Here is a 13,468-nt window from a genome sequence, read left to right as displayed (position 1 = left end):
AGTAAGCCGGCATAACAGGAGGAAACCCACACAACAAACTCCACACAACAAAGGTCCAAGCTTGGGTTCAAACCAGAAACCTTCTTGCTTTGAGGTTACAGTACTAACCACTATATTATCGCGCCCTCCTCCTTGTATAGAATATGATAGTAAAAATATGCTTTGTCTTGATATTTCCGTTAGTTCTGGTGAATCTATTGGACAATGTCAGATTGTAATGGTTTTCTGTCTCTTCTACCATCTGGTCTCTCAGCTGAAGGTTCAGGCAAAACTCAAAATAGTCTATGCAAAATGGCCAACAGATGGGCGTTGTGGCAGATAAGTGGAAAAAATATCAAAGGATACATTCACACTCAAGGGGCATCTCATCAGCAGTCACTGCATAACTACCCTTACCATTATATATAGTCAGTTTAGAAGCCCCACATGTTCTGGAAGTACTGAATGTCAGCCTCTCCATATTGAATCATATCACCTGTATTTTCCCCCTTGCTGTAGTAATATAAGAGGGGACAAAATAACAGCTTACCCTGTAATTTCTAAGGCTTTTCTATACATACATAGGCCATTTTTAAAAAATACTTTTTTATGCAGTTTGCTCATTTTTCAACAGGAAACAGCCCCTTAGAATGATGATATGGAGAAACTTTTTTTTATTTTTGGTAAAACACACCTTTTAAAAAGATGATGCAAATGCACATGTTTACTTCCTGATTGGGTTTAACTACTCATTATACATCATCAAAATCATATTCCTTGTCATTTTGACATAAAGTAAAAAGTAAAATATATGTTTCATATAATATTTGCTGTGAAATGTGTCTCTGCCTACACTATTGCGCACAGAACTCACTGTTCATTCTTATATTGCCATTTATTCTCTTTTGTTTCAAGTCACTGCATATAATAAAGAAAATGTTCTCTTTTCTTAGTGTTCTCACCATAACTCATCTTCCAAAGAGTATTGTTGTTCCGTAAAGAATATTTCTTTGTATATGTGCCTTTGTGTTTACGCGCTGCATGTGGATGTAAGGAATTGCATGCATTTCTGTATGTGAATAATTCATCTTTGTGTATCCTTGTTTTTATGTTTTTGAACCTCTATAGAAAGTTGGCAAAAAAGCAGAAGGAAACTGCTAGCAGCTCCACTCAGCAGAGGGAGATGGGTCCAGTCACCACAGCTGATAAGAGCACCACTAAAGTCAGCACCTTACACAAAGATGACCCCTTTTCCACCTCCAACCAGGACCTCAATGGGTTCAGTAAGTCAAAATGCTCTGCAGTTCTAGCCCTAAGGTGCATCCAGAAGATATCAGCTGTAAATGGCACCATAATGTTTTTGTTTTGTTTTTTTTTACAAGAAAATATAATACTACATTGTCCTTTCCACATTGTATTCTTTCTGGAAAGTGTTAAGAAAAAATAACAAAAACCCCACAGATTTAATTAATTTGCTGTTTCTCTGAAAGTTAACTTTCAAGTTTCTTTTCCCCTTGTCACTCCCTAAAATATGCATATGCTAGGACTCTGTACCATTAATCATTTTGTCACATTCATTTATTCAAATAGTGGACATTTCATTTTTATAATAAAACTCTCCATATGGCCGTCTTTCACCCATAGTGTGTTGTGCTGCTTCACTAGCCTCCATCGTACTTAGTCCTGTTTTAACAATTTTCAGCTGAGCTCTCTATTTTTTCCCTTTATGTGGTGCTTTATACAAGTACAATATAAGTGTGCATATCCTCTTTCACAGCATATTCCACACATTTCAACTAGGCCTTGATTTGTTGGGGAGTAGTCCCAGCTTTTTGTAAAACTGTGTGTGATTCTGATGTAATTAGACAAGACCTCTCAGGAGGGCATTTTCACTTGAAAATGTCATGCTGGCCTTTTGGGAGTGCTTGACCACTGAAAGCCAGGGATGGTGAAGAGGGACTAAGTACCAAGCTAATGCTGGACGTAATTGCCTGCACTCTTTTTCTAACTGTCCGTGCTGCAGTTTTGACGTAAAATAATGTTTTTGTACTGAAAATACTTAAAGCAGACCACTTTTATCTGGAGCGTAGGACCTATATATACTGTAAAATTAGCAATTAGTTGCAATTAGTTTTTGCATTTGCAACATATAGAAAAAGGAGCTAACCTTCAACTTGACATTTAATGTTTTATCAGCCATAAGTCCACAAGTCTTTGGACAATGACAATGATTTTTTTTTTTTGTAATTTTGCCAGTTCACTGACACCTTAAAACAATTCATCAGATGTCATTGAAGGGCAGCTTTAATTCAAGGGATTAAACACATGCCTTGGATTAATTGTTTAAGAATTGCAGCCATTCGTACACAGTCTCACTTTTTCAAAGTCTCAAAAGTAATTTGACAATTGACTTAAATGTTTTTATGGCCAGGTGAGGCTTGTTCCCTGATTACTTTATAACAAGTTAAGATATATAATATATAAGAGAAAGAGAAAAATATATTAAAAAAAAAACTTTTACAGTTGATTCCAACTTTTTAACTTGCATTTAGTAGCTGTTTCAGTATAATGTCCAAAGAGATGTTGATGCAAATGAAGAAGCCCATCATTAGAGTGAAAAACCCAATAACAGAGTAGAATCATACCAACCCAATGCATAGCACAATATCTGGTGGGTGGAGGCATGCTGTGGTATGTATGGGTGTCACTGGAACCGTGTTATTAGTATTCATTGATAATCTAACTGGTGATGAAAGTAGCACGATGAATTCTAAAGTCTACGTACATGGCTATACTCTGCTCAGATTCAGCCAAATGCTGAAAAAGCGATCGGAGAGCACCTCAGTGTAAACAGATAATGACCTAAACCATAATGCAAATACAACCAAAGATTTTCTCAAGGAAGAGAAATGGGATACTGAGTGGCCTGGAAACTGAAGGCAAAAAAGACCCATAAAAAAGCAGCATCTGATGGTGGATGCACTAAAGACCAATCGGAGAATCTCAAAGGCAGAAATAGCATTTGGTAATGTCTATCTGGCAGTCATTGCACAGAGTCAATAAATACAAAGAAATTTGTTATTAAACAAAAACTTATGGACCAAACTGTAATTCCCTTTCTTCAATTAGAAACAACTACCCCAGGTCTATAAATATGTTTATGTTTTTTGAATGTATAAGACAGACGCTTGACATCCTGTGCTTCTTGAGAACTTACTAGACCTTCCCTGTAGCCAAACAAACGTTCAGCATTGAAACTGAATTTCTTTATGCAATTTTTCAGTAAATGTGAAATGAAGATTTGGATATGTAAAAGAGACTTGACTTTGCCCATTGTGAGCTTTGGAAAAATGGTACAAAACTTTGTCAAGGTTACACGTATAAAAATATGACTCATTCTCTTTTTTGTTGTGTGCTTACAGTGTCTTGTGAATATTTGAAAAAGAAATAAAGAAATTGGAAACACACACACACACACACACACCCACACACACACACACACACACCATAGTCACCAATTCAAGCTCAGTCTTAATGAGACAGAGAAAAATGCTGACACAAGATAGGGGACCCAATAATATTTGCGGAAATGGACCCTCACAGGGCAAATAACCTTTTTGTGTTATTGTGTTTTCACCCAGTCACCAGCTTACTTCACAGGACATTGCTGCCAAAGCAGATTTCTTTTTGTATGCAGGTACACTCCTCACTGTATTAAAGTTGAGCTTCTTTCTCCGGCACATTAGCATACAGTGCCGGTACACATGAGACGTGAGGGATTTTATCATAGAAGAGGAGAAAATATGTTGTGTGGGGGTATTAGGAGAGGAGAGCAGAGGGAAGAGACTAGGGAATAGGCAGAGGAAAGAGGACAATGGAGAGAGAAGACGAAACTTAAATAATCAGCAGTAGAGAAATTGGGCCATTGTATCAGAAAACGTTACACAAACAGAGTATCATAGTTTGAATAACAATTAGGCGGGACGGGTGAATGGATGTTTGGTGGTGTGTGTGTGTGTGTGTATTCCTTTTTATTTGGGAAGAGAGAATATCATACATTGGTTATAGAATCTGTTCTTGGTGTTTCACAAGGACTTTCATTATTACATAGTAATCTGGTTATCAGCAATATTCCTAAAGTAAGAGACGATTCCTGAAACCACCTTACCCATTTGAAACCGCAAAATGACAGCAGAGGTTTTTGTTGTTGTTGTTGTTGTTGTTGTTGTTGTTGTTGTGTTTAAAAAAAAACTTTGTGGAGTTCTTCTTGTGTCTCTGTAGGTTTGCTATCCCAGGTTTCTTCCATAGTCCAAAGACATGCCATTAGTGGGCTCAGGTGATTCTAAATATCCTCTAGGTGTGTATGTGAGTGTGAATGTTTGTCTGTCTCTTTGTGTGAGCCCAGACCCTGCCTCTCGCTCTACTCACTCCGGCCCCCTGGAAGATGGATGGAATCTGACACTAGCACTAATAACTACTATATGCTTAAGTAAACAATACAAATGGAATGTATGTGGAAAACCAAATCAAAATCAGAGAAACTGCAACAAAGTAGAGATTAAAAAAAAAAAAAAAAAGGCATGAGAGAGGAAAAGATGGAAAACAAATGCACATTATCTTATGATCTGCTCAGTGAACATAAAAGGAACCTTTTCACTTTAGACCATCAAAATTCACAGATAGTAAAAAACAAACACATAAGTGATTTCTATGCTAACATGTAAACATGTAAATGAGCCAAGAACAGTTACCTTCAAGTGGGCGTAAACATGTGCATCCATATGCATACAGGTCTTAAGAGATAAATATGTGTAGGTTAGCTCTGTCATATAATGTGGATTATTGAACAGGCTAGGTAGCATATAATATGAAACTGTCAGTTTCCCAGCACTCCCCTTAGGTTTTGTCTTATTGTATTTGTTTATATGTGGGCCTCTGTATCCCAGATATCATTTATTTATAGACCCCTAGAGCTATGTGTATATGTGAGAGGTAAAGTGTATGTGCAAGGACTTATAGCTTTTAGTCACTGTTTAATAAACCAAGTCCGTCAGTCACATTTATTACCAATGACATATCTCCTAAATTACTTTCAGCTTTGGTACATTGACCTTATTGCCATGGTGGCCAGTTTGAACTGGCAATAGCAATTTAGACTAACCACCTTGATGAGACAGAATGTTACAGAACTTCAGTAAACTAAAACTCAGTAAACTAAAAAAGTACACTGTAATGCTTTTGTTCCATCTGTATCTCCGATAACCATAAAAGTGACGATAGATGCAAGCTTAAGTCACTTCAACAAATGCTCATGGTTGTTGTTTTGTTCTGGAGTCCTACTTTCAGCTAATTTATCATTTCAAGGGCATTAAATACTGAAGTTTTGTCAGTGCTGCTGGCATCTCACATAAAGGCATAAAATGTTTGGCACTGGGCTGTTATGCACTGGATTTAAGGGTATACTGAGACAGATCTGTCACTCTCATTTGGAGTTAAACTGTGTGTCCAGAGCTCACCGTTCATATTTCTGTGTATTTCTAGGAGACATATGTAATTGTCAACTAATAAGTGACAAATTACATGAATAATATTGTTACTTTCCAAGGGATGTGTGAAAGTAACAAAACGTGTCCAGGTTGAAAAAAAAATGAGACAGGGAGGCAAAATTGTTAAATTAAAGGCTTTTATTAATTTCTATTACTAATTAAACTAAAAGAGACAGAGAAGTGGCTGTCACCTTTAAAAAAAAAAGAAGAAAAAAACCCCCAGGAGTTGTTCACTAAACTGAAAAGAAAAGCCAAAAGCTAAATGACCAAAACACACTGCTTTCAACAAAGCAGGAATACACAGCCACCGCAGATACAGCTCACAATCTGTAAAACCAACAAGGATCTAGACCAGGGGTGGGGAAACTCGAGGCCTCAAGGGCCGGTGTCCCGCAGGTTTTAGATGTGTCCTTGATCCAACACAGCTGATTTATATGGCTAAATGATGTCCTCAGCATCTGTTGAAGTTCTTCAGAGACCTGGTAATGAACTAATTGGTTGATTCAGGTGTGTTGACCAGGTTGATATCTAAAATCTGCAGGACACTGGCCCTTGAGGCCTGGAGCTTCCCACCCCTGCTCTAGACCTTACCGTTATCTCTCACCTTAAGTACTCTCTTAATTGCTGATTAGAGTCAGCTCTACAAAAAGGGTGGCACCTAAGGCAGGAAGGGTCAAATTAGCACATGCAAGTACTGTGTTTACAATTTGCCTGACTTCTCATCAATGACCTCTTTAAAAATGTTGTTTTAATCAAAACTGACATATCATTGGTATGGTATTATAAATCCTACAGAATGCTTATATTGTGTTTTCTAAAACAAATTGTGATCTTCCTATCCATTGGTCTTTTTCGGTTTCGTTTTTACACCAGATTTTAGTGCACAATTGTTGGAATATAAGCCCTGTTATCCTCAAAATTCAATATAATGGTGCCATTAGTTTTATTGAGTTGCCCCCTGAACTGCTGAATATAGCATACTGATCTGTCTTTATGTAGGTGTTTTTTTTAGATTTCATGTCCTATGATATTTTGTTTTTCCTTTTCTTTTCTTATCAAACCTGACCCTCTTAATTTTCAACCTCCTGATTCCTGTACCTCTTCTCTTTCTCATGTTGCATGTTTCACTTTCTTACTCTTATGCTTGTTTCATTTAAAACTTTCACTGTACAACTTTTCATTTTATATATATTTTTTCTCTTTCCTGTCTACATTTACTTCTCCTTGTCCACCCTAACCTCCTTCTTTCTCTCTCGCATCCTCCTTTTTCACCTTCCTCCGTTTTTATTGTTTTGAATCCTTTTTTTCACCTTCTTTTCACCTTTCTGTCTCCTTCCCAGCTTCTCCTTCTCCCTGCTCCTTCTCAGTGCAAGGAAGCAAGATGCTGCAGAGCAAATCCCTGCTGAATTCCTACTACTCAGGTACACACACATCCTCACACACTATCTGTCTTTTAATTTTACATTGAATTCCTCTTCATAACTGAACACTTTTTTTTCATTTATGACTGTGAATATCTTTGCAGTGTCCAAAGAGCCAGTTCCAGCCACAACTTCTATAGGTAAGAATTTGGATTTCTATGAGTTTCCTTTCTCAAGGCATAAATCTGATGTACTAATGTTTGCAATACACAATTTATTGCTAATTGCACTGATACATGAAGCAGAAAAAATGCATGTCTTATTTTTTGTGCTTGATCTTGAAATGAACTTGAGTCCCCTCGTACTCACACGCTAGGAGAAATGTGTCCACACACAATCACATCATTTACACAAGGACAGAATGAAATTGCAAAACCATTTTCCTGTACCTTCTTTCTGTTTTTTTCTCTTCATTTCCTCCCTCTCTTCCCTTCTGTTGGCCAGATTGACACATTCTTTGCCAAGAAGGTTGGCTCAAGCCACTGCCAAAGTGTGACGTCTGTGTATAGCTTGTCTTTGCATAAGTGAACTATTTCACACAGTCTTACACATTCTGCACATGCAAAGGATTTTACAGGAAAGTTTGTTTTATGTGATTATAGTTATCAGTCAGCTCCTAGCTCATCCTCTTCTTGCCACACCTCCTCTCGCCAGTGTTCGCGTTTTTCTCCAAATGTTCTGCTTCCACTTTCCGCTCTTTCTTTTGATTGTGGAGTTTCTCCGTTCTTTTTCACTGTTTCTATTTTTCATTTTTCACAGTGCTGTCCAAAAGCCTCCCCCATTTCTTTATAGTTTGCTAGGTACAGTAGATTGCAAATGGGTGCAGTGATTTATTGAAATGTCCGAAGATAAACATATACATGCCAAAACCAATTCTGTACAATTTTTAATAAAGAAGTCGCTTAAAAGTCAGTATTTGGCATAAGCACCTTTATTCCACCACAAAGGCAAGCCTTCTTCTAATTTCGCAAAGTAGTCTTAAAGAGTAGACTTCTTGAAGGGTTTTGTTTTGTTTTGTGTTTTTTTGTCTGCCTTGTGATCCAATCTATGTCAAGATGGTCCCACAATTCTTCCATATTAGTGAAGTCTGGGTTCTGGGGAAGCCAATCTATGACTGATGTTGTTCCATTATATGCCTTTCTATCACTCCAAAACCTTTTGCCACTTTTGAGCCCAGTTTTTGTGTAATTTGCCATTGACACCCACCATTCCATTGAGACCATTTCTGATGAGGCTTCAGCAAACTGTAGATTGATCAAGGATGATGTCAGTTCTTTGATTGCCGAGGGTGGGGGTCAAACCCCCACCCTCATTTCTTAAGGACATGAGTTTCAGATACATCTGTGTAGACAGTTTTTATGCCTGTCGTAAAATCACTGTCATAAACACCCATTTTTGAGTTGTTCCTGCCCTAAAAAAACTCACCAAAGTAGACAGTTGTAGAAAAATACAACTTTTATTCTATAGCAGTGATCCAACTTTAATATATTTGAGCTTCTTTTCTGCAGTTCATGCAGTTGGTACAGAGGTTTCTGTGCCATTTGCTGATGAACATCAAGGCATGATGAAGCAGAATGCAAAGAAATGCTTGAGCGATTTGTGCAATGGCACAAATTTGCTGTCATACATCTTCATGCTATGACATTAGTGTTTTATGGAACCATCTGTTCTTACTACAGTTCGAAAATCAAGGGATGTAAAATGAAACTTTGATCATTACTCAAAGAAAAATCCGCTACAATTAATACACAAAATATAGAAAAAAAATAGATTTCATCCAGTGAAAAAATAAATAGCAGAACTTACATATTTTTAAGGTCTAAGAAATGGAAAAAAAAAAAAAAGGTTTCCTGGATTTTATAAAGTTTTATCTCTTCCTGCATAAATGTCATCTGTAGTCATCATATAGCAGCAGTCTAGGTGTTGGTTGCACATCATCCTAAGCATAACAATTTAGGTTATTATCATCAACATCATTATCCAAGGTAACAAGGCAGAGTGTAGAAGAGAAAAAAGAGGAAAGAGAGAGGAATAGGAAATACAGATGTTAAAAATGGAAATAAACCAGACAATATGCAATAATAATAACCTCAATGTATTTATACATTGTAAGCATAGTGGTCAGAAGACTTCCATCATTTTACTAACTTTCTAAGATAGTTTTAAATATATTTAAAATGGCAGTGTTTTCATTATTTTCAGTCTGTAATACCCTAACTTAACTTAAAGAAATCCACATACTTTTGATGTCTTCTATCAACCATAAATTTAAAGTACAAACCAAGCAGCCTCTGTTGCAAGACAGGAAAACAATGTGAAATGTACGCTTGAACCAACCTGGCCAAGCAGACAACAAATAGTACATATCAATCGCTGAAAGACTGAATGTTAAAATACCCTTTTAATAATTGTCCTCTAGTCATACATTATCATTTTAACACTTTAATTTCTAATGAGTCCAAGAGTTCTTTTTTTCTAGGTGACTTCTAAAGGCAGCTGAACTTCAATCTATAATAAATGGATAAAAATCATATTACTTCAAAAGTAAGATTCCCACATTTAAATACATTTCAATGCCATTCAGGCTTTTCAAAATGGATAATAGTAGCAGGAGCCTCAATGACGCTAGTGAGGATCATTTTTCAATAGCTTTCAGGAAGAGCTGAGATAGGTGCAAAGAGAGAAAGAGAAAGTTATTAAGAATACAGTAAAAGAGACATACAGATTGAAGGATCAAAGGGAAGTAAAAGGAGCTTGAATAAATCCACTATGCAAAGAAAAGCTTTTTTTTCTTTCTTTTCTTTTTTTTTTTTTGCTGTGTTTTGTTTTTTTCTGGGGCAGCAGGAGGGCATGTGTGTTTAGACTCAGGCGTTTTTTTGGCTCCGCAAAGGGTATTCCATAGAAATGCACACACAACCTTGCTGTTTTTCTCCCTAAGTTTTTGTTGCAGAATATAGACAAAAATGCAAATATATAGATCAAGACTCAAGAACACATGACAAAGTTACAAATACACAGAGTACACACTCACAAATATCCATATGCACATACACCCAGCACAGTGTTAACACTGATGCGACATAAATCCTGTGGATCAGTACAAAGCCACAGCGGCATAGTGTGCATTTTATGTGCAAACACGTTTTTGTCTAAAAATCAATTTGTCAGACACTGATGTATGTTAAGAGGTTACGCAACACTGTTCTCTGTCAGTTCACAAAGGAAGTGTCAGCCTTTTATACCCTGCCAAGGACAATCCTTTGCTGCTGTTAACACAGAAGTCGTGTTTTTTTATGGATCAGGAGCTTTCTGCGGTTGATTAGGTACACACAGTTGCACAAATACTATGACAAACACAGACGCATAGGAGCTCGAGAAAAAGACAATAAAAATCTGTATTTTAAATTCCCCTCTGCATATTCCTGCTTGCCTTTAAAAACCTTAAAGTTGGGGAAACTCAAATCAACAGAAGGTTACAGCTTCAAAATTTCAAGGCTTTGACTAAATTTGACTGAAGGCAGAACTGCATTAAAAGGGATCATTTGTTCAGTATATTAATTTGCTCCCTAAATCATGATCAGGGTCCACTTTTTTTATGTGATCAGTGTTATCAGTACAGCACAGCCTTAGTGGTTAAAAGATGACCAGAGGACACCTTTTTGGCCCTGGTAGAAGTAGCACATTACTATAGGTAACTGTAAATATGTCAGGTTTTGGGGTATTTTTATTAGTACCTTTTCTACTCTTACTATATATATATATATATATATATACTACTGCTAAAACATTTGCTAATAAGGACACGATATAAGTTGCAGGCGATCCAAGTGCCAGTGTCCTATGACAACCATTATTGGTTAAAAAGTTTTACATGCATGTAAGTGCATGCATGGGATCTATAGGATTATAATTGTTTTAATTGATATCTAATTAATTCCATGGTCAAATAGCTGAGGGTTAATTCCTTTTTGAGACTGATTTTTGACTATAAGACTGATTGAAATGGACTGGTATCATCTGCATCCTTTGTTGTAGTATATATCTCTGTTTTTGACTGAATTCATAAGTGGAACACTATTACTAATAATACTTTCAAGATCCATACGTTATGGCGTTTAAGTTTAGAGCTAGGTTCTTCCATTTTAATGAACAATTTAAAGTCCCTTAAAAAGCTGCTGTGATTGAAAAGGGCCAATACATACGAGTGAAGGATATCTTTGTTCAAAAAAATGATACACAGGAAAAGTGATGAAAAGATTTTGAGCAAACTAACATAATGAAAAGATGAGAATCCTTGATTTTTTTTTCAGTGCATATTTTACTGAAAGAAACGATTCAGTCCAAAGACCTTGTTGACGTGACATTTTCCAAAAAAATATTTTGCAGTGCAAGTAAGTAGAACACTTAACAGCAACTGTGCTGCTGGCACAATGAAAGTTGATGATCGTCCAGAGTTACCACCTGTGCAAAGAGCACATATTTTCTATCTACAGCCCTGCTCGTATTGGAAATATCTCTTCTTTTTTTTTTCCAACCATATTACTGAGGGCCAATTATTTTCCCAGTCCAGTTCAGCATAGCATCAGGCTGCATGTAAGGTGATTATGGCTAATGGTAGTCATTTTGTTTGGCCATAATGTGGCACTGCTGGGTAATTGAAGGTGAGTGCAGGGTTGAGAGAAGGCTTTTCTAAACCTTATGCTCTTAAGGCAGATTGAACCTCTGTGCTCTTTTTCAGCCACATCTTGACTGCCTGCTTACACAGCTTATATTCAAGTCTACTGGTCTCTCAGACATACTTCCTTTTGACTGAGGAGCCACAGCTAAACCCAGCATACCAGACCTTTTCGGCAGTTAGTTGGCTCAGTTTGCTTTAATGACTGGGATCCTTTTCAGTTTTTTTATTTTCTTCATTCAGTAAGGCTTAGTGTGAAAGGGTATAGGAACATACTAAAAATACCAATATAAAAAAAAAATGGTTTCAGATGAAAATGCAATGAGCAAATGAAAATGCATAGTAGGAATATCTCCAGGATTTATTTTATTTTATTTTATTTATTTTTCTTGGCATTCTGAAGAAACTAGGTTGAGGTGTCTGGAGCCCTTATCCTTATCAGGATCAGGGGGTACATCATGGACAGGTCACCAATGATGGTACATGTCTAACACAGATACAGACAACCATTCGCACTCACATTCACAGCTATGGGCAATTTATAGTCACCAATAACCTAACCCCACTAATTGCATGTCTGGACTGTGGGAGGAAACTGGAGTACCTGGAGAGAATCCACGCAAACATGTGGAGAACGTGCAAACTCCACAGAGAAAGGGCCTAGTGAGATTAAATCTGTATTTTTTTCTTATATTAACAAAACCCCCAACAAACCTCTTTGCTACCATATTGCATTTTCAGATTCGTAGGTTGGATTCAAGAATGTGTTGGCTTATTATTTTTAGTAATAATATTATTAGTAGTAGTGGTTTCTTATATCAGGAGTAACTGACAAACATGTGATTTTTGACAGCTTTGAAATGGAGACATTTAACTAGTATAACTCACATATTATTAGCTTTAATTTTTATTTCAATGCATCAGGCAAAAGTCATCAATACTAACAAACTGAATAACAGTACACAGCAAACTGGCAAACAAGGATCTGAAGTTGATGCTCCTTTTTCTGGAAAGAGAAGTAGGAGAAGCTTTCTGGCCACCTGTTTCTTTCTCTCTCAGTTGCTAACTTGCTAAGATAAGACTCAATTTTTGTTAAATAAGAAATTCTCATGAAGCAAAATATTCTGTGTGCTGACTTCACAGATCACAGTTTAAGTAACTCATGTACAAACAAACACCCACCCACACACAGTTATCTCTGTTTGACTATGGTGTCTCTATGTTACAAAGAGGCAGGCTTTCGTGCACATACACACACAGTTATGAGGAGTTTGTGAATAAGTGATTTCTGGCCTTGTGTCATGAGAAGGGAGGTGAAATGAGGTAAACCGCTGGGATACTGTCTAGACCAGATGATCTCTGTGACCCGCAGTAGATATACATTCTGCTGGTGCTCTTTCTCTTCCGTCATTTATCGCCCTTTATTTCCCTTTCCTTCTCCATTTTTGTTTTTTTGTCATTCTTTTCATCTCTTCTTTTCTGGATTTCAAAGTCTTCTAAGCTGATTTTGTAATCACAATCAGCGAACTGCACTTTAATTAATGACATGATGCTTATATAAGAAATATATTCAATTTTTTTCTCCCCTGTCATTTTTATCCTTTGTCGCTCATCACTCAGACCCACTAAGGCTTTAAAAAAGTATGCATCCACGCACTTGGCATGTCATAAGGTGAAAGACATGGAAATACTGCCAGTCCATCACAGGGCTAACATACAGAGGCAGGCAACCACATACTCTCGCATGCATGCCAAGAGCCAGTTTGGAAGGAGGACTGTGGCAGGAGGAAACCTGCACAGGGTGTTACACCCCGGCCTAGGCAACCGGAGTGCAACACGAAAAAAGT

General features: G+C 37.0%; 1 protein-coding gene across 1 annotated transcript in view; it reads left to right on the top strand.

Moving 5' to 3' along the window:
* ptprt (protein tyrosine phosphatase receptor type T) overlaps window positions 1-13,468 on the top strand; it is a 317,310-nt gene that overhangs the window by 244,927 nt on the left and 58,915 nt on the right. The window contains exons 19-21 of the mRNA XM_085353386.1: window positions 1,108-1,262; window positions 6,866-6,946; window positions 7,051-7,086. Of these exons, the coding sequence (XP_085209512.1) occupies window positions 1,108-1,262; window positions 6,866-6,946; window positions 7,051-7,086 (272 nt within the window). The remainder of the gene's footprint in view (window positions 1-1,107; window positions 1,263-6,865; window positions 6,947-7,050; window positions 7,087-13,468) is intronic.

Source organism: Diplotaxodon limnothrissa, linkage group LG5 (genome assembly GCF_057381915.1).
Source record: "Diplotaxodon limnothrissa isolate DT_005_m linkage group LG5, D_limnothrissa_male_GT1.1, whole genome shotgun sequence".
NCBI lineage: Eukaryota > Metazoa > Chordata > Actinopteri > Cichliformes > Cichlidae > Diplotaxodon > Diplotaxodon limnothrissa.
The sequence above is the reverse complement of the archived record's forward strand: the minus strand, read 5'-3'. Positions and strand labels throughout refer to the sequence as shown.